Source organism: Megalops cyprinoides, chromosome 5 (assembly GCF_013368585.1).
Source record: "Megalops cyprinoides isolate fMegCyp1 chromosome 5, fMegCyp1.pri, whole genome shotgun sequence".
NCBI lineage: Eukaryota > Metazoa > Chordata > Actinopteri > Elopiformes > Megalopidae > Megalops > Megalops cyprinoides.
The window spans coordinates 31,704,219-31,731,594 of NC_050587.1; the positions used below are offsets into that span (position 1 = coordinate 31,704,219).

The 27,376-nt window shown below is 44.3% G+C and overlaps 1 protein-coding gene across 1 annotated transcript; it reads left to right on the top strand.

Moving 5' to 3' along the window:
- The first annotated feature begins 3,471 nt into the window (after nucleotides 1–3,471).
- pcsk1 (proprotein convertase subtilisin/kexin type 1) lies at nucleotides 3,472–26,504 on the top strand. The gene is made up of 14 exons (XM_036528792.1): nucleotides 3,472–3,939; nucleotides 5,664–5,768; nucleotides 6,825–6,950; nucleotides 11,599–11,745; nucleotides 14,585–14,661; nucleotides 17,220–17,308; nucleotides 18,966–19,138; nucleotides 20,054–20,266; nucleotides 20,570–20,670; nucleotides 20,889–21,122; nucleotides 23,005–23,162; nucleotides 23,833–23,966; nucleotides 25,622–25,771; nucleotides 26,100–26,504. The coding sequence occupies exons 1-14, from the start codon at nucleotides 3,754–3,756 to the stop codon at nucleotides 26,490–26,492; spliced, it is 2,286 nt and encodes a 761-aa protein (XP_036384685.1). The 5' UTR covers nucleotides 3,472–3,753; the 3' UTR covers nucleotides 26,493–26,504.
- Nucleotides 26,505–27,376: the final 872 nt, after the last annotated feature.

Consider the following 27,376-nt stretch of genomic DNA (forward strand, 5'->3'; position numbering starts at 1 on the left):
CACAGATGAACAAAACAAACTAGGATCCTCTCTCTGAGATAATACCTGACTTGTACAAATACAGCACACCTCTGGTAAGAACAGATCAGGTAAGAACTAGACAGTCAAAGAGCTTTATTTGTCCTTTCTAATGAGACACAGAGATTCAGATCTGGTTGGTCACTTTGTGACAAGCTGGGTTTCTAAGGTTCTTGCAATATATTTATCTCTTTTTACTGATGAAAAACTGTAGCAGTAACATATGAGGAATGCAGTGTTAAACCAAGCCATACAAACACACAATCAGCAGACCCGCGCGCACACACATACACACACACACACTCACAGACTCACACACACACAAACACACACATATACACACACGCACGCACACACACACAAACACACACACACACTCACACACACACGCACACAGTACAGCCTGCAGTTCATTCCCACTTGAAATAATTGGACCAAACCAGTCTAGATCGGGTAGTACAGTAATGAGGGGTATGACTAATCTGTCACTGACAAACGCGAGGCCGTTGTGTCCTTTCCTAATATAGCGCTGCCAGCGCCTCTTTCCCTCGCGGGGAAAGAGCTGTGGGTCCTCTGCAGGCGAGAGCGGCTGTCGAGTGCATGCACCTGGCCAGAGGCCCCGCTGCATTCAGAACCCATGCAACAACGGGCACGACGGAGACCAGCCAATGCGCGTAGACCGTTTCGCTAACCCCGCCCCAAGCAGAAGGGCTCCGTGAAATATGATAGGATAGACAAAGGTAGGAAGATAGGAAAAACGACATAAAAAGAACCCCTTGCTCAAAACCCTCTGGCTGAGAGTTTGGATCCACAAATCTTTAAATGCCCCCCCCCCCCCGACATCCTGAAAAAAATATATCAAACTCCCTGTGCTTTGAATATGAAGTGTTCCTTTCATGTGGTTTGTTTTTACAGTCTATTTTCTGCTCCATTGTGCATTGACTAAACATGACTGCGCATGTATTTGTGATGTGCTCTGTGCTTCTTTTGAAAGCCATATTTTCAGTGCATGCATAATTCATCACTCCAAACTTGCGCTTAAAACTTTGCTTCCTTCGTCACCACAGTCATCCCAGGCATTTTTTTTTTAATCACAGTCTGAAACACTCCTCCAAAAAACGGAAATCGCACATACACAGCCCAGCTCAATGTATGCAAGTGTAAGTAGCTCTATATATCACAATATGTGATATGTAGCGCTTTTTCCTTCTTGCTGCCTCCTCTCTTTAACGTTGGTTAATGAACTGGAGGCTGGCCTCCAAGCCCACTCCTGAAAAATCTGACACAGGACAGGAGTTCCATACACGTCATTCCATCTGCCGATCTGCCCGGCCAGCCCGACTGTGAAAGTGGAGCGTGGAATAATACAGGCGTGTAGCAGGAAATGAGAGGGTAGAGGCTAAGAAGCCTGCGTAGAAAATTCTGCTGCATTTCGAGGCTCCCAGAGTTTCTCAGCAAGAAAATAAGATAGAACGGAAAACCCAGGGCAGGTGTTCGGTTGGGGGTGTGTTGCATTTATACGTGAGCCTTGCACATTCTGAAATGTGATTAAATAGGTTGATGGACGGCAAACGCTAACAGTGAGAGATGTTGTGCAGAAGTGCACTAGGAAAATATCATGAGTTTGTAAGCGCAAAAGAGAGGAAGAAAATGTCCAGTAGTCATGACTGGAGGAAAATATTGCTAAGAAAACATGCCTGTCTGCTGCTCTCACTTGAATGTGGGCAAGAAGCAGCAGTATGATATCCTCTGTGAAGAACCTCTCAACACTGTCTTATTGATTTATAATGCATTTATCATCCTTGTCTCATAAGCATAGCATTTAGCTTGGACGTCAGTCTGTCTCCCTGTCTGTCTGTCCTCGTCAGTTATGATGAGTAAAAGGAGCGGTGATCTGACTACACTTGTTTCTTCTTGATGTCTCTGTGTTTTGTGTGTGTGTGCTTTTTTCCCCTTGAACATCATGCAGTCTCTGCCACCGTGAATAGCCAAGACCTTCTGCCAATATAACAGCCTGTCCTTGATTGAAAGAATGGGAGAGGTACTAGAACACACACAGTATTTTTCCGCTGACTGAGGACAGCTACAGGTTAACTTTGGAAAATTAAACTTTTAGAGAGATTCAGGAAATGAAACCCCTAGTGCAGTAGTTTACTAATAATAATAATATGGTAATTAAAATTATATATTTTAATTACGTACCACTTTTCATACAATACAATTTTCATACAATATATACAATATATGTATATTTTATATACAATATATACAATGCAATTGGAGTTTCACTACGGCAGGTTTGAAGAGAAAATTCAAAAGAATTCTCCTATATATTATTTTATTTGTGCGTTGTATCATTTATGTTTTTATTGAAAAGACTATAGCATACTATATTGTATTCCAAGGCCACAATGTATTCAGATATTTACTGCTTTTGTTGCGTTGCATTATAAATATTGCGGTCTTCAACTGTGTCATTAGTTTATACTGAAGCAAATGAAATGGAGGTGAAACATAGTATATATGGGTAAACTGCGATACGCCTTCTCGCTGCAGGATCTCAATAAAAATATAACTTGGCAAATAGCAGCATTGTTTATTGAGACCTTCTTCTCTCTGCTAATCAAGCCACCATCGCTTCACTCTCGCTTGACCTGCCAGCTTTCCTCTCAGTGATTAGACATGCTTCCTATTGGTGAATCCATCCTTTTACGTCTTCGGTGCGTCTTCGCTTGAGGAGCTGTCCAGCAGCGAAGTGCTGAAAATGGAACCGAGAGACGTTGATTACAGCGTTCATGAACTGAAGCAGAAAGGCTACGTATGCATTTAAAAACTAGTTGGCAGAATGTAAAATGGCTACGTGAAGGACGTGAAATTTAAATACCAGTTCTGTTTGCACAACCAATGATGATTAAAAGAGAGATCACGGAAGTGGTCTACATACCGCAGCACGAGCTTTCAACCTAACAAATGATTTAGACTTGCATGCGATATGTAAAAGTTATGAAAGACACTGTGGCAAACTAATGACAGGCTGTTTGGGTGGATGTAAATGTAGCTAATGTAAACCGAGAGAAAATGTGTCTGCATCCATACATGCATGCACATGCTTACTGACATTGCGGTCATGACATACATTTTTAAGCAAAAGTATTTTTGTTATTGTTAATTATATGCTTTGTAATGCACCTAAAAGAACCAAAATATCTCTGGATAACAGTCCAAGACCAGGCATGACCACGAATGTTTAATTTTGAGAGCAGCCATATTTCGCGTATAAATTCCCATGAAAGATTAATGGCCATTGGCTGTCTTTTCCTCTTGAATAAAAAGGGATAAGGCTATTTTTAGGTTTAGCTTCCCCCCTCCCCTTCGGTCCCCCTCTCACCCCGCCTGTCTCTCTCGGGACTCGAGCACAGATCCTACTCCAGGTAGACTAGAAATTGACGTCAGAGCCCTTCGTAATTTGACGTGTAAACATTTTTTTCCCTTTCCATGGTTTACTCTGTAGCTTTCTACGTTTATTCAACAAGGCAACGAGGCGGCTATAGGTTCGCTTCTTCTCAGCTGTTCGCCAGATAGATCTGTAGATAAGTGTACATATTAGAAATATAAACAGAAACAACGAAAGGGCGCGCACGCATTTCTTTATTGCTGCCTTGCTTTCCATCTCCCCTGGTGGCTTTGTACATAGATATATAAATCAATATATTTAATATAGCTGTGTTTTTTGCAATGGATGTGAGATGTCGCCGGCTGGTGATGTGCTCGACTCTTGTGGTTTTCTGTGCCGTGGTGTGCGCTGTGGACCTCGCTGCCGGGAACAGACAGTATGTGAACGAATGGGCGGTGGAGATACCAGGAGGACTCGATGCTGCCCGGGCGATCGCCAAAGAACTGGACTACGAACTGGTCAGACAGGTAAACTCGGAATATTGATTGATGAAATATAATCGGGCTTCTTCGTGTCACAGTGTAGGCAAAGTATCCGGATGAGTGCAGGCTATCTGGTTAATGTATTATTTTTTAACCTCCAGTGATCCGCAGTGATCCGCAAATAAGGACCATGTATCCAGCTGTTTGTTTTTTTATTTCAAATATATGCATGCTTCAGCATCACTGAGCAAGATTCCATGGGTTTTGGGTTTCGTTGCTGTTTATTAATTTGGTTGAATAATGCATGGTTCTACACGCTGAGACGTCAGCCCTGTTGCTGCCTTCTAAGTCCCCACTGACGCACGCTTCGGTGAAATAAAACCATCCATACACGAGTATATGATCCCTTCTCTCCTTCCTGCTTCCGCTCGTTTTCACAATTTAATAAAACGGTGAATCCGCAATACATTACAACTCACGCGCAACCAGAGATAAACATATGGGATACATATTCATACGCTTAGAAACTAGAATATCAATTTTAAGGAGCTGAGGCATTGGTGGTTGCAACAGTTACATTACTTAAATGTTAAGGGCTTGTTTATTAAAACATGTTTTTCTCTTATGTCGTGAAGGACTTGCGTGGAAAAATGTCAATTTTTGTCAATGTTTTTTAAATAAACAACAATTGGATTTTCAAAGGTTGTATATTCTCACTTCTACCCCTGATTTACCGTTGTAAGTGTTTTTTCTGACTTGACTTGGGTCGATTGTAATTAAAGAAGGGTCCGTGGGGGAAATGTGCTTATTTGTCTGTTGATAAGAATCAGGGACGTGATATCTGCGAGTTTTCCAGCTCTGTGAAAGTAATCGTCCGTAGACGAGGGGAAAACGCCATCTCCTATAGGTCATTACGTGGCTCTGGTGCCTGTGGTATTTTCGTTCCCTGTGCGCCTGAGCAGAAGTACCCTGTTAACCGTGCGTGAGGTGATTTTCTTTTCCTAATGCATAATGCATAATAAAGAGACGTACGACATCAGCTTGGTCTGGTCTGTAGCTGTAGCCAGGGATGAAAGGATGCGATCAATATACTGATGCAGCACTGCAATTTCTGATGGTAATTATCGAGATCTGGTACAGATTTATTTCGAAAAAAAGGGCTCGTTTACGGCCCCCAATCTACCTTGTTTTGTAGACCAGCCTCGAACCGTGATCTTACCAAGCAATTGTATTGTTATCGAATCATATTAATCTGTAATCGAGTGGTCGTTTTGGCTAAAGTGGCATTTGCAGTGAATAGCAATATGCCACTTGCACACATATGAATGATTAACAGGTGGGCTCAGCCTCGTGCTTTGGGTGGGGGGCAGGGTGTAGTAAGACAACATCCTGGCTGCAACATCACTGGAAGATACCGCAGTGCATGTTGGGATTTAAAGAGTGTTTAGCACCCCCCCTTCTTTCAACAGTTATTCAAATATTCATTTCATTAAAGGGGCTTTAGTGTTCACACAAGGCCTATAGTGTGGTGAACAAAGACTGCAATGATGGAGAATATAGAAATAGTAAAAAGGTAAAGAAACAGATGTTGTCAGGGTATTGAAGTGACTCCTCGCTGCAACTTATTATTGAATCAACCCTCAAGACACCCTGAATAATAAAAAGTTTGCAATCTAATCCAGTCCAATCCAATGCTTTATTTAAACTCTAGAATACACGCACACAAAAAATATACACACTGAATCTCATCCCTTCTCCTCTCCTCACAGATCGGGGCGCTAGAAAACCATTACTTATTCAAACATCACAGCCATCCCAGGAGGTCCAAACGAAGTGCCGAGCACATCACCAAGCGGCTGTCGGAGGATGAGCGGGTACGTTCCGCCTTTTAAGCCAAATCTTTTTTTAACTCTGCTCCTTGCAAGGCTAAAGAAAGCAAACCGAAATCCAGACTGCATCAAGAAACCATTAAGAACGGCCCTCTGGCTGTTCAGGGCTGTTATTTCACCCACTCTTTTTTTTTTCCTCCAACATTTTCCCAACAGCCAATCAGTCCAATCAAGGGGGATCCCTTACAGTATTCACTGGCTTGACACTTAATAGTCCAAATCTGGATGCCAGCTATCTCTCTCATTGGGCCTTTATAATCAGAAGTAGAGAGGCAACCAAAATACATTTGGACTGCATTTGGCTCATGTAACATGCTGTATCTCCACACCAAGATTCCCCCGTCTAATTCACGCTGTGCTCTGATTTCTCTATAAAGTCATTTTCGTCTTTCTTTCTGTACAGCACACTGAAGCTCTGATTTCAAGGCTTTTATTTTTCAGCAGCCCTCTTAGCAAAGAGCAATGTGAGGGCTGTGACAAGTGACAAGGTGGTATTTGGTGGGGAAAAAAAACAGACAGAATGTACATGAATAAAATAGCAGAGGCATATCTAAAAATAAGTGAGGAGAGTGATTTGTGATGCAGACAGGATCTATTATCTTCCACATAAGCACCAAGTCTGCATTAGCAAGCTTACTTCTGTCAAGGTCTTGTAGTCTTCACCCAGACTTCATATGAAGTTCCACTCATATAATGTAAGGAGTAACTCCTCTCAATGTTAAAGATGTTCTGCACATGGGAACATGCATTTTATAAAATTAAAGAAGGGGTTGCTTTGGCATATGTGACTGAATACTGAATGATTTCTGTTGGGGTACGTGTGCTTATACCAGGATATTTGTGTGTGTGTGTGTGCGCACAGGTGTGTGTGTATGGATGTGTGCATGCATGCGTGCATGTGTCTGTGTGTGCTTGTATGAGTGCATGGGTGTCCAGGTGCCCAGCACTGTTCTAGACTCCCCTCCCCAGTTCAGAGGGGTGAGAGATCCTGCTTGTTGTGCACCCCCATGTGTGACCCCCCCACCTGTCTGTCCATCCAAGGTGTCGTGGGCAGAGCAACAATATGAAAAGCAACGCAGGAAGAGGGCGCCGCTGGGGGCGGAGTGCAGCGACTGCCCTGTGGACAAGCTGTTCGATGACCCCATGTGGAACCAGCAGTGGTACCTGGTGAGTCCCTGGGTTCATGTTGTAGGATGGTGTAGAATGATACACATCAGTGGACACGCTGTTTGAATCCAAGTCAAAATGCTCACTGTGAAAACCACAGTTTTCAAACAAAAGGTGCCTCTTAATTTACAAGGTAGAAGAGGAAGATGTCCGAAATAAGATGTGGCTGGGTGATTCAGAAAGCACATTTTCTTGTGGTTCTGGCTCTTAATTGGAGAAACGATTTTGTTTTTTTTTTGCCTGTATCAACTATGCTTAAGGTTTTATTCAGTTGGTTGGAGAGGAGCCTTATAGCCCATTACTCTGGGTCTCAGATGCCAGATCAGATTACTAGTCCACAGCAGTGAGCTATTAGTATCTTACAATACAAGAATTGTTTAGGTACTTAGTATCTTCAAATGGGAAAAACTGTCTTGTTTTTGCATGTCTCACTTATTTTGGTGATTCATTGTTAATGGAGGATGCAGCAGCCTCTGTTTTAAATATACAGCTTTACTGTATGGAATAACAGATTATTAGCCCAGTGAGGACTGCTTGAGAATCTGAGACATTTTATCCTAGTTTACCGCAACACTAATGTGCCTTTTGGGATTGGACATGTTTTATGGCTTGTTTGTTGATTCCCTGAAATCTTCATCACTTTTCATCCGTGCAGTTTAATCTTGACTGCCTGATTATTCCATTCCAGAAATGCTGGGAAGTGCCACCCTGGGGAAACCATTCTCGTTACAATAGAGGGAAATACAGTTAAGAGTCTGGCAGAGTGCAGCGGTCCCCTTTGTGTGCTTTTAGAATGGATTCAGAAGTAACCGTAGTGTCTATTGATTTATTGAGTTTGTAGGCATGGCATTAGGGAAGGCGGCACTTAATGTTTTGTTGATAGTCCATTTGTACCACATTAAAGATGTGTCCCTGAGACAGCAGTATGTGTGATTGGGGGGCATCATAAAACACACAAAAAGAATGCCAACGACAGCATTTCCTGTAATATGATTAATTTTTTTTTCTGAAAATGTAGACAGCTTGACATGAAATTAAATGTGGAAAAAAAACAAGCAACAGCCCTCAATCTGCAATCCCATTGAGCAGAAAATCCAATTTCATGTCAACACATTTTAGCTAATTTACCCTGGCAACAAAACATGTTTTTCAATCTGTTGATGGAGTGGACCATGTTGCAAAGGTCAGGTTAAAGGAATTCAACAGCGGGATTTTTACTTTAGTCAGGGTGAGTTACAAGGCTAACCAACCTTGTCTCCAACCAGGCCATGACTTGTATTCTTATCCCACTTGTAGTTTATCAGTATAATGGCTTTTCATACTTACTGGTCATCGATGACCTCCTTGTAATACAGTCCACTGCCACATGTTGTCTTAGCGAATACATTAGCGTTCTCTACACATTTTTGATCCTCATAACATCACTGCAACACTGAGAGGCAGTTCTGAGTGAACTGCTGGAACCTCACGCCCTGCCTTTTCCCATGCAGACAGTTATCAGTGGAAGCTTTCTTTCTATTTATACAAGCAAGGATCTGCCGAAAAAGGGAGCTGGGAATATCCCTTGAATTGCTGTTTTTTTTTTTTTTAACCCGCGCGGTGTTGATGTGTCTCCTGACACCGGATTTCTGCCTTGATGACACCCCCGCGTCTCAGACAGCATCTGTCGCTACCCGGAGCGGGAGAGCGGGAGAGCGTCCACGCGCCGCTGCACCCGCCCACTCCCAATTACCGCCACCGCTGCGGGGCTCCCCGTCAGCCTCCCCCTCCCCACCTTTCCACTCCCCCACATTTAAAAGAATCTGAGTCACCCATGATGGAAACAAATATAAAAAAGGAGATAATTGCCATGCCATCAGGGCTTTTGATCTTGATCGAAGAGGTCACGCCATGTCCTCTTAGTGTGCCTCATGCGTCATCTCCGTGCATCAAAGCCGGCTGTGCGCTCCGGGGGGGATGGGCATGCTCTGAGTCCCTCCGGTCGAGGTGCAGCTGGTGCCGGACTCACCTGAGATCCACAGGTGGCCCACACTCTTTCAGGAGAGCAGATGCAATCCTTACTGCCCGAATAACACAGGGTGTGCTGTAAGGTGAACTCTGAGGAAGGGTGAATGCAACAGTTTGATAATCATGACAGAGCCTACAGCGCAACCATACCTCATCATTCATAGGTGGGCACCCCGGCTTCAGAAAGTAAAAGTCCTGCCACATATTTGTTCTAACCATTCATTACACCAGCTGAGTTTAATTAGCACAACTCTTCAACCAGAGGAACTAATTAGTGAAATCACCTTGTTTAGTGTAATGGCTAGAACAAATACGTGGCAGGACTTTTACTTTCTGAAGCCGGGGTGTCCACCTCTGCTCATCGTCTTTTCCAAGCTCTTTTGCACAGTATAAAGAGTAGAGCACCATATTTGGCATGGACCTAAAGATAGAGAACACGGAACTTGCCAGAGCTGGAAACTGTACATGGTTATATTGTTTGTAATAACAACAAAAAATAATAAACAACTAATAGTGAAAATTGCCGGTGGATAGCCATTTAGGGCAAAGCTATTAATAGTCCATTAAGTCTTTTTTTTGTTTCAAAAATAATCTTTTCAAAGTGATCCATTGCCTGGTCTTAGCGGCTTGATTCACCTCTAATATGTAATACCCAGCGAGGCTGCAGTTTCGAGTCCAGCGGTCTGTGTGGTTGTGGAGCGACTCTGTCCTATCTCATTGAAACAGATACCGCCATCAGCTCCTCATCCCTCCAGATGAAAAAGATGGGGGCGGGAGAGAGAGAGACAGAGAGAGGGAGGGAGGGAGAGGGGGAGAGAAAGATGCAGGCTGCATGTACAATGGATGGCTTTGTTTCGGGCCGGGAGCCCGAGCATCAGGCAGCAGATGATTTAATCAAAGGAGAGGCGCCTGATTAGAGGGGCTTTTTCTTTCCCTCAAGAGCTGTCATGGAGAAGCGGGGAGGATAAGAGCGTGCTTTGGTCTCCGCACCTGATCACTGACGCGTCAAGTGCGTGGGCTTCTGTTTGTCTATGAATAAAAACCCCTTTCCTCCTCATTTTGAGTAGCAGCTCCCAGAATGCCTCACTCTGATAGCAGTGATGTTCAAGGTCAGACTTCAGAAGGGGGGTCTTATGAAGCCGGACCCCCTCCCCACCATGTCAAACTAATCACAGCAGCCACAGTAAACAAGTTGATAAACGGAATATCTTTCCTGCAGGAAGAGCTATGGAAAGGACGGCAGTGTGTATATGAATAGACGAGCCAGCTGGCATATATGTGGATCGGAGGAAGAGATTCATAAATCTGGGTGTTTGTGTTCTGGGGTCAGTGCGTTCTGCCCTGTGCCGAGTTTACACTGGGGGTTGCAGCGCAGTGACAAACAGGCCAACCCTCTCTCTCACACCCCCCCCCCCCAACCCCCCCACTCCCTCCTCCTCCTCCTCCTTCTCCTCCTCCTTCCCCTGCTCCTCCTCGGGCATGGAGAGACAGCAAGACTTGGGTGACTCATACTATAGCCTGGAGTCACGTTATTGCAGTGTCTGTGCGCAATACGCAGCCTGCGCACAATCAGAGAGTAATTCGTTTTTTCCCCACCAGTGAATCATCCAGGTCCTACAGTAAGGCGCTGAAAGCACCCCTCTTTTTTCTCTCTCTCCCTCTCTCCCCATCTCTCTCTCTCTCTCGGGCCTCTTATCCAATTAAGTATATGCTAATTGAGTCGGTCCCCTGCAATCCCCCCCCCACCCCCACCCGCCGCCCCAGTGAAGATCACAGGTTAAGAATCTGTCACAGTGTAAAGGTTGCCCCTCTTTGCCAGACAACGGAGTCCTTTCGAGAGCCGTTCCAGCGCGGCGATTATTATTCCATTAACTCCTTGTCAATGACAGCCATTCAACGGTGGCGTCCTCCAGGAGTGCAAATGGCCACGGCAAAGTGTTTAAACGAACGACGTGAATCTCTCCTGTTATAGGGACAGCCACGATTTAGAGGAACGTGACTGAGATTTATGTCTAGATTTATTTTATTAGCCTGCTTAGAATTCTGCCCTCTCAAGCCTGTGAAAAAAGTCAATTATGTTAGACTGTTTGATGTTCAGACTTCTCAGATAAGAATAATCAATCTAACCCATGCAGGTGATCAAAGCTGGTTTTTCCTTCACTTTAGCATCAGTAACTACTGATCTGTCTCTCTTGATAAGTATTTGAGTCTGAGCTTTCTATGAGGGGTCATAGTGGGATAATATTCAGGTACTATAGTCTTGCTCTACCTATGAATGCCAAAATGTAAATATGTGTTTTAATATGTCAGAATATGCTCTGTGTGCTCTATTTAAAAAAAATATGCATCTTAATTATTCCCTAAAATTAATGTTTTATAACTTGATGCATGTAATTAGGAATTGTGAAAAATTTCTATTATTAATGAATAACACTTCAGGTTTATTTTTCAAATTTTGCAGTGTATAGATATTGAATATAATAGCCATTTTCTGTAGTGTGTGTGACTATAAAGAGGGGGCAAGTGCACATCATTACTGTGCCTGTGTCAGTAACGTCTTCTCCTAGACTCACTTTCCCTTTCTCTCTCTCACCCTAAACCCCCCCCCCACCGTCTTCTCCCTGGTGGCTGCTTATTCAAGCAAGACACCAGGACGAATCCCTCTCTGCCCAAACTGGACCTCCACGTGATCCCTGTGTGGAAGAAGGGGATCACAGGGAAGGGCGTGGTCATAACCGTGCTGGACGACGGGCTGGAGTGGAACCACACGGACATCTACCCCAACTACGTAAGAGTGCCTCCGCGAATGTTGATGCAGTGTGTGAGAGTGACGGCTACGGCCGGCATCGTTTTCACACTTGGGAATTTTGCAGGTGCTGTTTCTCTCAGCTTTTTCTTTCAGTACCTAATGCATACAGAAAGATGGATGACCAGTGATACAGGTGCAGCAATTGTTCATGACACAATTCAAACAGTGTCATTGTATAACGCAGTGCTGCAGTCGGCCATGCTGTTATGTACAAGAGCAATAGTGAAGGCACCAAATACAGCAGTGCTGTGGTATTGTGAGTCGAGAGAAGACTCTGGGTTCAGGGAATTCCGGATGAGTTTACAATCTGCGCTAGGACATGGCCACTCAGTGATATCTGACGGGTATAAGTGGCATGTTCCACAACAAGAACTGCTGTGACTGGGATGTATGTCCCTGCAGAGGGGGACCACAGAGATCTTGCAGGGATCTAGGGTTTGATGGCTTGGGTGGAAGCCATCCCAGCAGCTCCGCCCAGTAGTAGTTCCGGGTTATGGACAAGCTGAGCCTAAGCATTCTGTGTAAGCTGGAGAGGCCTGGCGACACATGCAGGGAGACCAGCAAGCAGAGAGTTACAGCAGCCCAGACAGGAGAGCAGGGGGGCCTGGGCTGAGCAGGAGGCAGAATCTACAGCTCTGGATCACTGACTTTATCAGAAGTGAAGGGCAGTTTGTTGCTCAGTGTCACACCAAGGGTGACAGCAGACTGAGATGCAGGCTGCAGACAGTATCAGAAAGGTAGCGCCTGTAAGACTTGTTGTTAAAGGGGTACTGTGTTCTTAAACACAAAGACTTGATTTAAGAAATTTGAGATGACGGTTCTTAAGGGAAAAAAATGGTCAGAACTCAAAAGACCAAAACCTTAAAGAAACCTTTGATGTAATTTAGATGTACATACTGGAATATGTTAACAGAGGTGACGTTTGACCTTTGGAGACTTCCTACAGGTTTAGCATTATTGGTAAACGGGGGGGCGGGGAGAGGGGCCATTTGTGAATGGCTCTCAATCTGAGCAATCGTGTGAGCCAGATTGCATGCACATACTGGACAAAATGAAGATGTCGCCCATCTGCGGACTGTGTGGCGATACCGCCGGAGCGTTTACCACATCTGTGATTGCTGGTAGACACTGCGGATCACTCCAACATGGCAGCCAGCGTAAACACTAAATTGCAGAGCAGCCTAGCGCGGCCAGCCAGTCGCCTGTGAGGTACAACTGAACAAGCGTGTGCAGCAGCGGTGCAGATGACTGAAAATCCGTCTGCTGTAATGAATTAATTAGAAAAGGCTTTCACCGGATGAGTCACACAGCCTTGCTCGGCGAGGCAGTCGCCTACATTCTAAAATCTTCTATGGGTGGGATGATTATTTTTTTCCCCCATTTAATTAACACCTTTGACATTTCCACATTTTGACTTTGCTTTCCCCCTGATGCCGTGGACAGACATTGACATTTCGGTGTGAAATCCTGCCTCAAAACCCCTGTCTCTGTTCTCCCAGCAAAACAGCTTTCGTATCCGAACCTTTCAATTGATTTTAGGTGCCTGCATTTTGCTTTGTGTTTTTTTTTTTCGCCTGGCAATACGGCTTATTATATTGCCATGATATCCCATTGCTCTCCTAAACAAGCAATAATAATTACGGTCAGATTTTAAATCAAATCCCGGAGATGGCGTTCCATGTTATTGTCTTGAGGGTCAAGAGTTACCGTATATTGTTTAAAATAAAAACATCCCCTAGTCAATATTTATTGTTTGTCTTCATTCATTTTTTCAGATACAAGCTATCAGCTCTCCAGGTAAATTTAATTAAGAGATGACTGCAAAGGAAGTCAAGCAGGGGTATAACAGGAAAATAGTAGTCACTTTTCTTCTGCTCTTTTCATGAATGGTGTTTCCTGCTTTATATGGCGATGTACGCTGTGCATACTGAGTCATTCTCTGATCACCTGCTGTTTCGTGTTAATTAGTTAGCTTTTGATATCTTTGGTCTCGCTGAATAAACAAATGTTAATAACCGCAAAACCAAGCAACATATACATCGTACAGGATTTTTATTTGCACATCAGGATGGCATTAAGGGTAGTCATCCATGTTTAAGGTTTTATTCCACTAATGGTGGTTACCTTAGTCGCATTTCAGATTTTCCCCTGCTCCTTGTTGAGAAACAGCTGAAATGTGGTTTTGCGAACCTTTGCCATCCGACAATCGATACGCCGTATCCAGGAAGTGGAGTTCTTACGCACTTCTGTTTCCAAGAGGAGCCCCCGGGGGGAAAATCTAATTGGCTGACGAAGGCAGATTCCGAGAGATGAAACAACTGGATGGCGATTGTTCATTACCTTGCCTAGCAGGAGGCATTACTGATGTACTGTAGTGTGGTGGCTTGATTGCTAGTGTTCGAGCTCAAAGGCCAGTGCGGTAGGAGCTTGAGCGGGATGTGACCTCAGCGTGTGACTCACAAAGGGAGACGGTGACATCAGAATCACATTACAGTAATTTTATAATGTTCAGTCGTGGCTATATGATAACAAACACCATCCCCCTCTATAGTCCCAATACTAGGAACTGGATTGCTTCGGAAAAAAAACTGACTAATACCCTAGGTAATTACATGCTCTTTTCTCACTCTCTCACTTGATTTTACAATCTTCTTTCATTTCCCCATCTCTCTTTGTCTCTCCTCCCATTTTAGTTGCTCAGTTTACCTAGTCTCAGAGGCATTGTCCTTGTCCCTGGCCCACAAAACAGCCATTTACAATAGGAACACAGTATTCGATGATAGTTACACAGCTGCTGTTGTTTGTCCTTCTTGTTTAGGATCCGGCAGCAAGTTACGATTTCAATGACAACGACCCTGACCCCTTTCCGAGATATGACTCAACCAATGAGAACAAGTAAGTACTTCATTAAAGCCTAAAGCGTGTTACTGCTGATCCTGCTTTTAACACGCTTGCTGTTTTTTTTTATTTATTTTTTTTTGCCGGCACCTAATACAGGTACAAGTACAAGCATAAGGAGACCAGTACACACTCTGTGGTGTTTTGACTCCCCGCTGTATTATATTTATTTGTCTACATTCAGCCTGCACACCGAGGGGTGATTTGAAACGTTGAATAATTTTTGACGTGGACATTTTCTCCAGAGGTTTCCTCACTCTTCACCCTGACAGGGTCATCGAACCTTTTCATCCAGACACTCCCTTATGCTGCATCAAAAGCTTTAAAAGTCACCTGGTCAATCGTTGAGCCAATGTAAGTCATAGCATAACCTGCAGAATGTTGTATCTGCTGAGGGAAGAGGCGTTTAAAGAGAGAGATCACATGCAGGCCTACAGTCCCCCAGTCCCATAGCTGATAAGCTTTTCTCTAAAAATCTGTCCTGGGAAAAATGATTGTGTGCATTTCCTCCCAGCTTCCTCACCCTTTGCAATAGTAATGAGGTTCGCCTGCTGGAAGAACACCTTACCCCAGCAGAAACAAAAGTGGGCTTGGTCTTCTCTACGGATCAGGTGGGGAGATGGTCTACAGCTGCCTCAGAGGCCTTGTAAATCCACTTTGCTGTGACAGCGTTCTCCCACAGATTTACTATGGAGATAAGAACACAAAGAACGGTCTTAGCGGTCCAAACGAAGTGCTTAGAGATCGTAATTGCTGCTGAGCCCAGCGTAAAAGAGTGGATTTAGAAACAAGCTGGCCACGTTGCCACTTCTTTTTTCAAAAAATATTATGTAACAGCAGCTGTATTTGAAACCATAGCAACTTCAATAGCAGTACAGACCAAGTGCGCAGAGATTACAACTTGGTGATGAGCTGGACACATGGGCATGGATTTTTAAATAAGCAAGCATGATGTCAGTTGTTCTGGCTGTCAAACAACAGTGGACATATTTCCCCCTCTCTCGAATTTCTCAGTGGTCGTTGTGGCCGTCCCTACAGAAACATTGTGAATAATAATTGTACCACTGTATAGCCACAGTGGACATAAACCTAACGAGAATGCTGGTGTGGTTGTTTGGATAACACTACCTAAACTGTGTATTTATGAAACTGTACAAACGTACATTTAAATGTACTAAGGCTACAAAGATTAAATGTACTAAGCTTACATTAAGACTTGGTAACGTTTAATACTGCTCAGTAACATATTATATGAACATTGATATAAATTCCTTTCATAGGTATTATGTGCATTTAACTGAAAAAATGCCACTTATACTAATACCAATGATAGTTGTCTGTCAGCTGTTCTGACCTTTTATGAATTCTTATGTCAGGCTATATAAAGTGCTCTAAGGCATTATGGATGAATTTAGAACAGAGTGTATCGAGGGGTGTTTAAAAGCTATGAAACTCTGTTCAGGCAAAGTCTTGCAGACCTTGTTCTAACTCGTGTGTTCGTGATTTGGCTGTGTCACTGGGTCGGAATGAGAGAAAAATCAAAATGTGATATTTAGATTCCAGGACACAATGTCTATCTGAGCAGATCGTTACAGAACACATCCTTTCTCCTCACCAGCGCTCTGGTCTGCTTAGCCTCAGGGTAGAATAGCAGCCAGTATATAAGATAATGCTTGGCCTTGGTAAAGTGTAGCCAGGCAAAAGAAAATGGAAACGGTTTTAGCGAAAAGTTCTCCTTATTTCTTCTCGTTGTGGTTTGAACGGCGATGCTTTAATGCCGTCTCTCCCTGCTGGTCTCGCACACAATGGTCGTGACTCACTCTGCGCCAGCTCTAATTGACACCTCACAAAGCACCTGGAAACAGCGAACAATGCGCAACATGACACACGAGCAAGCAGCACACCCTCCCCCAGCCATGTCAGAGCGCTCTTTTGTTCGCGATAAACCCCGGGCGCGCTTGTATAGCCACTCGTATAATTTAGAATGCGCCAACAGATCGAACGCACAGGCAAACAGGACGGCAATAAACCGACAGTGGTAACTGGTAATTAGAAAGGTGCACTGAGCGAGTTAATTGTGGTAAGAATGGCGATCTCTTTAAATTCGCGTTTTACACAGTGTGGCGGCCAAGGTAATACGTATTCAATCGATCAAGCTATCAAAATTGGTTTGCTGCGGTTCAGTTTTAAAATTGCATTGTCACAAAGTGCTGAGATGAAGTATGCACTCCAAATGTCAATCATTTCCAGAAAATATTTATTCTATCGAAGTCAGCTCCCAGTGGCCTCAGTTAAACAACTGGAATTTATGTGAAAAAGGAATGGGTGGTATGTCTTTACGTTTAATGTTCTACTGCATCTGACTGTCCACCTATCGCATTTGATATGACTGAAGCCTCATTATACACCACCCCAAACAGGTCTGCATTCCTCTTTCCTCCAAAGACTAGGTGCTCGACCCCTGTGGTGTAACACAAAGTGCAGCTCTGCTGGGTCACTCAAGTCTGAATTCGCTGGGACCAGTTGAGGTCACCCCTCTTTTTGTTGGTTTTCAGGCATGGGACCAGATGTGCCGGCGAGATCGCCATGCAGGCAGATAACAACAAGTGTGGTGTGGGCGTGGCATACAACTCCAAAGTTGGAGGTAAGAGCTTGCGCAAAGCAGGCAACACACAGAAAACACCCCCGACCTAACGCAGCATGTGTACACCAGGTATCATCAATCCCCGTTTGGTATAAGCATTACAAATATACTTTTGACGTTTACATTTAAGAAAGGCATTTAATATAAGAAATGTGGCATTTATAAAACGAGGCAGCCTTCCAGAGGTTTCCTGGTTCTGGACTGAATGCAATTCACTGCCAAGTTACAAAATAAATGGAAATAGATGTCCAATGAAAAAATAACTGCTGCACTGGAAGGAGAGTGTAATTTTTCAATGCTAAGAGGATAAATAGCTCTTAAAAGCCTTCCAGGTACAGCTTGAATTAGATGAAATTTCGAGATTTATTAATGAAATGCTTTTTTTTTTTTTTTTTTTGGATGTTTTTTTTTTCTCGTGGATTTGCACAAAAAAATGGGTCACAGCAGCCACAGAGCCACAGAGAGATCAAAATTAATTAGGAATTACGATGGGCTGAAAAGCACAGAAAAGCACAGACACCCACAGCTCTATTGCACGGCTCAGTTATCAGCCCATAACACTTGAGAGGACCATACAACAATCAATTAACATTTAACTGAGGAACAATAGGACTGTGGGTTTCTGGGTGTGACAGTGGACCTGGAGGTAAGGGAGGGGGGTGGTTTTGGAAAAGGGGGAGGGGGGGGGGGGGACCTGTTCATGTAAAAAGAACATGGCTTATGAAAATGTCAATGCATGCTTTCATCTGAACACTCAATTAGACGATCTTAACTATAATTTCGTAACAATTACTGAGGGACCACCAACACACTAACTGATATGACACATGATGTGTCATATATGCATTCAGTATATCAACCAAAGCGGGAAGCTGTGGCAGAAAGGGAAAATGCTGTATATCCCGGAGCTCAGAAGGTCTGCAGTGAGTAATCACTGTAACCATCCGTGTGAAATTAGTGGTGGGAAATCTCCATCAGCAGGCCCTGTAATTAAGGGAGGGGGGTACAGAGACGCGTTAGTTGATGTACGGAGCCGCATGGTCACCCCCAACAAGAAGCGTATCGCTCCCATTCCACGGTGCTCGGGTCGTTAGGCACAACACACCAGCTCACCTGCTCAGAAAGCCATCAGCGGCGGGGGACACCAGCTGGAAGGAGAGACTGGAGAAACCAACCTGGTTTAAGCACACCGTTACGTAACGGCACTTACCAAAATTGCAGCGCAGCATTGCACCTGTCTCCCTATATTTCATAAGATAAGAGGATGGGAGTTGAGTGCCAGGTCAGCTGCCACGTCGCTGTGGGCGCACCAGTGGCATATTTGTTTTCACGCAGTAGTGTTGCTGTGGCTAAGAAAAGGGTTTGCCTGTGTCTTTTCCTCCTGAATATCTTCTGAATTTCTGTCAATTTCTCCTTTTCTCCACGCAGCTTTAAAAGATCCATTCTGATGTTCACACCTGAATCACAGAGAATGCTTTTTAATGATATGCCGTTAATGGAGTTCCACCAAACTGTGGCCTGGGAGAGCAAACCTAGTAGAAGAAGTGTAGCTTCAGTGTAGAAGGGTGACGTTTGTGTTAGCAGTGGATGTGGTTGAGTGAGCTGAGCTATTTCCACCTCTCTTCCTAACCCCCTTTTCCCCCCACCGCCCTCTCAGGTATTCGGATGCTGGACGGGATTGTTACGGACGCCATCGAGGCGAGCTCCATCGGCTTCAGCCCCGACCACGTAGACATCTACAGCGCCAGCTGGGGGCCCAACGACGACGGCAAGACAGTGGAGGGGCCTGGCCGCCTGGCTCAGAAGGCCTTCGAGTACGGCATCCAGAAGGTGAGAATGGGCGCCATGCAAATGGAGTAGAACCCCACTGGCTCGCATTCATTCGGCTGACCTAAAAACAGGTCGCTCCGCTCTGCAAAGCATTAGCCCCTGAGTGTGTTTTGAGTGTCTTCTAAGTGAGTCAGAACCCCTGGATCAACGACTGATATAACACTCAGTGACTGAGACAGCCAACCTCCGTTGGGCCTGTTGCATGACTTTCATGCAATTTACATTACACGCGCTCTTATCCAGAGAAACTTCTAGCACAAAAGAACAGAAGTGCATCCATTCAATTTGAACAAGGAACAGTGTCAGACCAGGTTAACAACACTCCCAGACTAGTGAGTGTGAGTATAACACTATTCAAGCCCTACCACAACTTGTGCAACCTGACTAGACAGCCTGGAAACTAAAGGAGGCCAAGCATATTAATAGATAGATACTGTATATAGATAATACTTTATTGATTAAGTAAAATAAACATAAAATATAGGACAATATGGACAATAAATAGAACACTAGAACAATAAATACTGCAACTACAAACTGCCCCATCGAAGTGACAGTTGCAGAATTCTGGTAGTGCCCGTAGTGCCCGTAGTGTGCTTCTTGCACGTATTGCATTTAATGTATTGCACATGAGTGTTGCACTAGGGGATCAAATGGTGATCTCCCCGTGGCAGAAAGGGGGGAGTTGAACAGTTTAATTGCCGCTGGTAGGAACAATAACATGCTAAACATCAGTCACTAGGTCACAGAATCCAAAACGCATCGCGATACTACATGTAAAATGAACAGCAAGTAATACAGCTCATGTACTGCTTCATCGTATTCAGCATGACCCTATCCGGTTTCAACACCTAAGCCTTTCAGGCCTCAGAACGAGTGCTTCATGGGGCCAAATCTTGCTTTTGGGGTCACCAGGGACGAGGCGGAAAAGGTTCGATCTTCGTGTGGGCCTCCGGGAACGGGGGCAGGCAGGGGGACAACTGCGACTGCGACGGCTACACGGACAGCATCTACACCATCTCCATCAGCAGCGCCTCCCAGCAGGGGCTGTCCCCCTGGTACGCCGAAAAGTGCTCCTCCACCCTGGCCACCGCCTACAGCAGCGGGGACTACACCGACCAGAGAATTGTGAGCTCCTCTCCTGCGTTCTCTCACCGTCACCTCGATCCCTTTCTCTCTCCGGCTCTTCTCTTTTTTTCCTGTTCTCGCATCTTCTGTCCTTTGGTGAGAAAAGTTGCGCCTTTTTTCTTTTTCTTTACCTCTTCTCACATTTTCACATCTCATCCTTCGTCCTCCTCTGCTATTCTGGTTCATCTCCCTTTTCTCTTGTTTTTCTGTTTTTCCTCTCGTCCTCTTTACTTATGCATCGCTCCTCCTCCGCCATTCCCTCTGTTCTCTCTGTGTGAGCTGCTGTTTGGTGTTGTCTTGCAGACCAGCGCTGACTTGCACAATGAATGTACAGAGACACACACTGGAACTTCTGCCTCTGCACCCCTGGCTGCTGGGATCTTCGCTCTGGCCCTGGAGCAAAAGTATGGAGCTGCTTTGATAACAGACAGAGAATTTATGCAAGGCAATATGTATGCATATGATGGTACATTAGAGTATATAGTCTGCTTGGAGGCTGCTGTTATGAAACCCATGTTAGTATTAAAATTACCCTGGAATGTTGAGGTGTAGGCATTGCTGTACAGGGGACTATGTTCCGGCTTTGATGTGTCTGTCTCACTTTGATGTGTCTGTCACACAGCCCCGATCTCACCTGGAGGGACCTGCAGCACCTGGTGGTGTGGACCTCGGAGTTTGACCCGCTCGCCAACAACCCCGGTTGGAAGAAGAACGGCGCCGGGCTCATGGTCAACAGCCGCTTCGGGTTCGGGCTCCTGAATGCCAAGGCTTTGGTGGACCTGGCTGACCCCAAGGTGTGGAAACACGTCCCTGAGAAGAAGCAGTGCATTGTGAAGGATGAGACCTTCCAGCCCAGGTACATGCAACGGATGCCCATCCAGCCCTCATATAAGCACACTCCTTCACTATATTACATACATTCTACATTATTACATTGCATAGTACATGCTTCATTATTACATTATATACATTCTACATTATTAAACTACATAAACTAAACATATATGCTACATTATTACATTGCATGCATGACCTTTCCCAGGGGTAAAGCAAACAGTGGCTAATGGGAATGAAACTGGCAATTCTTAGGTTATGAGCCTTACAATGTACCATTACGCCACACTGGTGCCCACGATTTATTCATGTGCTACATATGTCCTTATAAAACATCATCTGTGGTATGTGGGACACTACACTCCCTGTGAACTTTTTAAAAAAACTCAAGCTATAATATGAGATTATATGTATTGAAAAATATGTTCCAAAATTATTTTGTGATAGGCTATATTGTATTTCACAACAGTTTTACAGATATTTTTAGAATGTAGTGAAATTGTACCTCTTCACGAGCATATGAGTTTCAGGAGCACAGACACGGATGTGGTCTTGTTTTTGTGAATGGCATTCAGCGCAGGCTTGTCATTTCCAAGTAACGGCGTGCAGGACGAAGCGTCGCCTGTAATCCAGTCAATGAAATCCCTCTTGTTTTCCCGCAACATCCGTGCAGTGCTTCAGCCGGCTCCGAGAACGAGAATGCACTGGGTTTTTTTTTTTTCCTACATCCGGCCATAAGAGACAAATCTCTTTGACTGATAGCCGCTCATTATTATTCACGTGGAGCCTCAATTAGAAGGAAGGAAGAAATAATACTTCCAGTGTGTTTGACGCTGTGACATTTTTTTGCTCGTGTACATGCCCTGTGACGAGATATACCGATTTCTTACAGACAGAGCTGGGAATTGAAATTAAAAATAAGGCACCAGCGGTCACATCTGCTTGGTACAGCTAAAGCTATGTCAACATAACAGTGCAGTTGTTCAACAAGTTCATAGCTTACAGTCTGCCCATCGAGTGTTTGTTCCAAGACAATGTGCGCCGTAGAGGAAGTGGTTTACGTGTACCTGAACAGATGTTTTCCCCCCTCTGGTATTAAACACTCTCATGGTCTGAGCAGTAATCCAGGAGGGTATTAACATAATATCCCATAAACGCCTCCGGTTGAGTTCACCATCATTCTAACTCCTGATATGCGCTATGCTGTTATCTGCTCTACCGCCATTGCTATGTGCATGGATGCTTTTTTTCCATCTGGTCTTATCAGGAAGGGACAAAGCAGATAAAACATTATCTATTTTTTTCTTTTAGCTTATTCAGGGCAATTTAGTTTACTCTTCAGATGTTATCTGTTTATACAGCTGGACATTTACTGGTACGACGCAGGTTAAGTACCTCGATTGAAGGTACAATCGCCCAGGAAACGAACCTACATCCTTGTAGTCGCAAGCTCAATATCAAGCTCTTGAACAAGCAAGACACTTACATAGCTAAAGTGAAGCACTCTCCATGCCATGCCTCCTACAAATTGTTAAACTCCTATAGAAGACGGTAAAACTGATATGTAACACTACATTTATCCTTATAACAAGCTCAAGTGTTCAATACGACGTTACTCCATTTTATGCAATATGTAAAGCAGGAGCTCTTGAATCCATTCAGATACCCCCAACACTCCTCTGGGTCACTGTACTCCTCCATAATCCAGAGGATTTAATACTTCCTAGCTTTTATTACTCACTGGTGTACATCCCCTCTTCCCTACCCTGTGTGGGAAGAAAAATCTGTTCATTCATATCCTGGCAGAGAGGCTTAACCCCGATTGAGAAAGAATGATTTTAAACATCAGGGCCATCACGCTCCCATTTGTTTACCTTGTTTCTTTTTTTTTCCCTTCCTCTCAGGGCATTAAAAGCCGCCGGGGAGATCACGATCGAGATCCCCACCAAGGCCTGCGCCGGGCAGGACAACGCCATCAAGTCGCTGGAGCACGTGCAGCTGGAGGCCAGCATCGACTACACCAGGAGGGGGGACCTGCACATCACCCTCACCTCCCCATCAGGTGCCGCACCTCTCAGGCTTTCCACCACCTGTCAGCCTGGGGCTCACGTCCTGGCGGGCTCATCCGCAGCATGGCCGCAGCTTCCTTTAACATTTGCACCAATCATCGTTGCAGCTTGCTTTAACATTTGCATGGATTCTCTTCAGGGAAATATGTACAAGATGATAGGCAGGAAAGATTTTCGGTGACAGAAATGGCCAATGAAAAAAGGGGGGGCTGGTTACAAGGCCAAATGGAACAAAGTCCCATAACCAAAAAATGGTCTTTAACAACGCTTATTCCTAGCTACACAGCATGGTATTGGTTGTGCATCATTGATAGTTGATGTCAAAAAAATAAACCCTTTACATCACACACAGTATTCTGGCCAAAACCTCATTCGGTTTATGAAAATTACGCCAAGGAAAAGGAGGCTGGTTAACAATAATTCAAAATCACTGTAAAGCATTAACAACAGTTACCCAATAAGTGAAGGCCATGAAAGCCGGTGCTATCACTGTAAATTTGGCTGAAAATCTTCTACAAAAATCCTCCATAGCTAATCATACAGTATGCGGGCAAGATCATCACAGTCACCGTCAGTGCTGTTACAGTTACTGCTATGACTTGTGTCATCAGTCCTGTAACAGCAACAATAATGACAGGAATCCTACATCTCTCCACTCTCCAGGCACCAGCACCGTCCTGTTGGCGGAGAGAGAACGGGACACCTCCTCCAACGGCTTCAAGAACTGGGACTTCATGTCCGTGCACACCTGGGGAGAAGACCCGGCAGGGACCTGGACCCTGAAGATCACAGACATGGTGAGTTCCCTGGTTCTACCCCTTTCATCATACTCACCACACATAATGCTGGTTTCACTTCTCACCAGTTCACTTATAAAAGGTTCCCACTCACCGTACATGTATATAATGAAGAGGTGAATATTAAGATGTTTCAACATATTGCCCTCATCAGTAAAAGGTGCTGTTCTTTGGACAACCTTACCTCATAAAAATGCATTTATGTAACTATAGAACATCACCACAAGGGCACAAATTCATTTGAGGGAGACTGGAAATCAGTGCTTTTGTTTTCAGCAAGGTTATAAGAAGGCAGGTAATCAACAAGGAATTTGAGTAATCAACACAGAAATAGAAATTGAACAGAAATGGACTGCACTCCTATTAAGTTAAAAACGGAGGTGCATGAGCCATAAGGACTTCAGAGACTTATTCTTTTAATATCTGTACTCAAGCTTTTTATATAAATTTATTTATATATAATTTAAATTATAAAATTTGTGTTATATAAAATATAAAAATAAATTATATAATCTATATAATACTATAGTTATTTATTGTATATTTGTTTAGAGCAGGTTTGGCGCCAGGAGAAAATACAGAGGGGTGCAATCGCAATCGACGGAGGGTCACAAAAAGTCATAAATACTATGTCGACATCAGTATATAAAGAGACAACTGGGGGTGCACTGAGGTCTGTCTGGGGGTGCAGTGTACCCCTAAGCACCCCCATAGCACCAGGCCTGCATCACAGAAAGGTGTTGTTCTGTTGGCGACCTCTGTTTTCAACCTCTAGGCTTAAGTAAAAGCACAGTCCACCTCTGTTAAAAATCCCTTTGCAGCTGAAACATTGTCCGTCACATGTGAGTGTATTAATAGATCCAGTTACTCTTTTACTGTGGGCCGCTTCCAATTTGGATCTCACACAGATTGGGGCTTGGCTACCAGCTGCACATTTCAAAACACACACAAAACAAAACAACGCTGTTGGCCAAAATGACTATTTGCAACATTGATAGCAGGCAAAGTGTGGCTACACAATTAGCAAAACGTCCAATTAAATGCCTGAACATATGTCCCATTGTCCAATTAATGGATTTCATTGGCCACAAATGCAAATCAAAAGGGTGGCTGGTTTTATGGTTTCCTAAGAGAGATCATTATTTTCCCTTTTAGTTTGCTCTATGGCGTAAAAACAACATTAAACTTGCAAATCTAATGGACTGAGCAAAAATGAGCTGGAACAGAATGGGGCAACTGATTCTATGGTGAAGAAAAAATGTATTTGTCAAATGAAATGTGAGGAAAGTGAAGAGAATTGATTGCTCAAAAAATAATGGCTGTAAACTCAGCATGTCTCACACACTGCAATAAAGAATATTCTTGGTTTCACATTGGGCTAAATTAATAAGATTTAAGCCTTAATAAGATTAATTTCCTTAAACAAATTTTTAAGATTAAGAAAAACCCTCTCATTTTTTCCAGGAAGAAACAGCAAAATAATAAAAAAGGTGTTATATTTTAGAGAAATGGAAGCTACCTAAAAGCCCTCTTGTCACAGAGCAACACCTGACTTGTGAGGGCTGTAATGTCTGCGACACATGCACATTGCCCTTTGGAAACTGTGCTGTTGACGCAGCGGTTCCTTTCTCTCCCCCTTCCTCGCTTTCTCTCAGTCTGGGAGGATGGAGAACGAGGGCCAGATCGTCAGCTGGAAGCTGATCTTGCACGGCACGTCAGAGCGCCCAGCACACATGAAGACAGGGAGGGTGTACATCCCGTACAACGCCGTTCAGAATGACCGCAGGGGCGTGGAAAGGATGGAGGTAGGACAGCCCATTTCTCACCTCACACAAACTGCTCATTGGCTCTTAGCAGTTAAGAAGTGCAGTAATGCCTTTTCGAAAGTGATATGTGATATGACTTCTAATATGGTGATATAGCATACCGTATGATAGTCTATATAAGCTGGACTAAGTGTTCTTGTCTTATGTACTGTATTGCTTTTGAAGGTTTATATTTCTTATGAGGGTGTTGCTTAGTTTTTATTTAAGACCCTTATTTTCTGTGAGGGAGACATACAGAGGCATATACCCCTGTCTTGTCAGGATTAGCATGAAATTTATTCCTGTCCATCCATCCGACTGTCTGCAGGAAGCCCCCACTGAGGCTCAGAAGCCCCTGCCAAAATCCCAGCCAGCCACAGGCTCCTCTCCAGGGGGAGCAGTGGAGGAGAGGGCACCCTCTGCTGCCCTCATGCGTCTCCTCCAGACCGCCTTCAACAGGCAGACGCCGGCCAGCAAATCCCGCCCCGTCCGACCCCAGCCGCACCCCAGCCCCAGCGACCAGGAGGAGGAGAGCCCCAGCCCTCAGATGCCCTACCAAAACCTCTACCAGGCCCTGGACAGGCTGAACCGGTTCAAAGGCCCAGAGGAAAGCCTGTACAGCGATTACAGCGACGGCTTTTACAGCGCCAAGCCCTACAGGCACCGGGACGACAGATTGATCCAGGCCCTCTTCGACATGCTCTCGGACGACAGCCAGTGAGACGGGCACCAGGGGGCACCGAAGGGCTGGGAGCGGGGGGGGGAGGGGGGAGGGGTAGTGAGGGAGAATGAGAGAGAGGGCAGTGTTGGCTCTTCCAGCCAGGTGTCTCTTATTTTCTGTTCTGTACCATTCCGTTATACCATTTTTTAGTCCACGACATTCTGGTTTGCTTGACCATTCGCAAAAAAAAGGATTCCTCTTTTTACTGCGCATATCAAAGGGTGATTTATTGACATCATCATGTCTGTATTAGCACTGAAACAAGACAACTGAGCTCTGTGTACCTACCAATACCTGCTTGTACAAATACACACAGGAAAATTTTGAGCAGGTGTTCTGTGTCAAAACGTTATTGTAAGGCCCACCGGAGGATCCTGATTGGTTGTACTGCACTCTCCTCCCTGTAGTACAACCAATGTCATGAGAGTGTTGCATCCTCCACGCGGTTCTGTATCTCTGCCCCGCCACCCCCAGCTCCACCCGACCCCATCCCACCCTACATCCTGATTCCCTTCTGAGACATTGAGCTCTTTGATTTTGGATGTATGTCATTCTGCCCCCTGCTTGCCTGTAGCCCATGTTACTCATTCAGCATTTGATTTTTAATTTTTTTATACATTTATCATTCTGATGCTCATGCACTTCATCACAATTAATCTAATCCAATTTTGCAGAACATAGACAAGAATTTCACCACACTTTTGTTCAAACTTTTTGGGAACCCCCTTTTGTTTATTGATGGCTTGATCTGTGTTTTTTTTTAATTAAATTTATTTTTTCTTTTGGGTGCAAAACGACATGATTTTTGGAAAATGACATACAGGTGTATGGAAAGCTCAGCTCAAGTATTTTTAATGAAGAACCCCTTCCCATGAGGTCTGGAA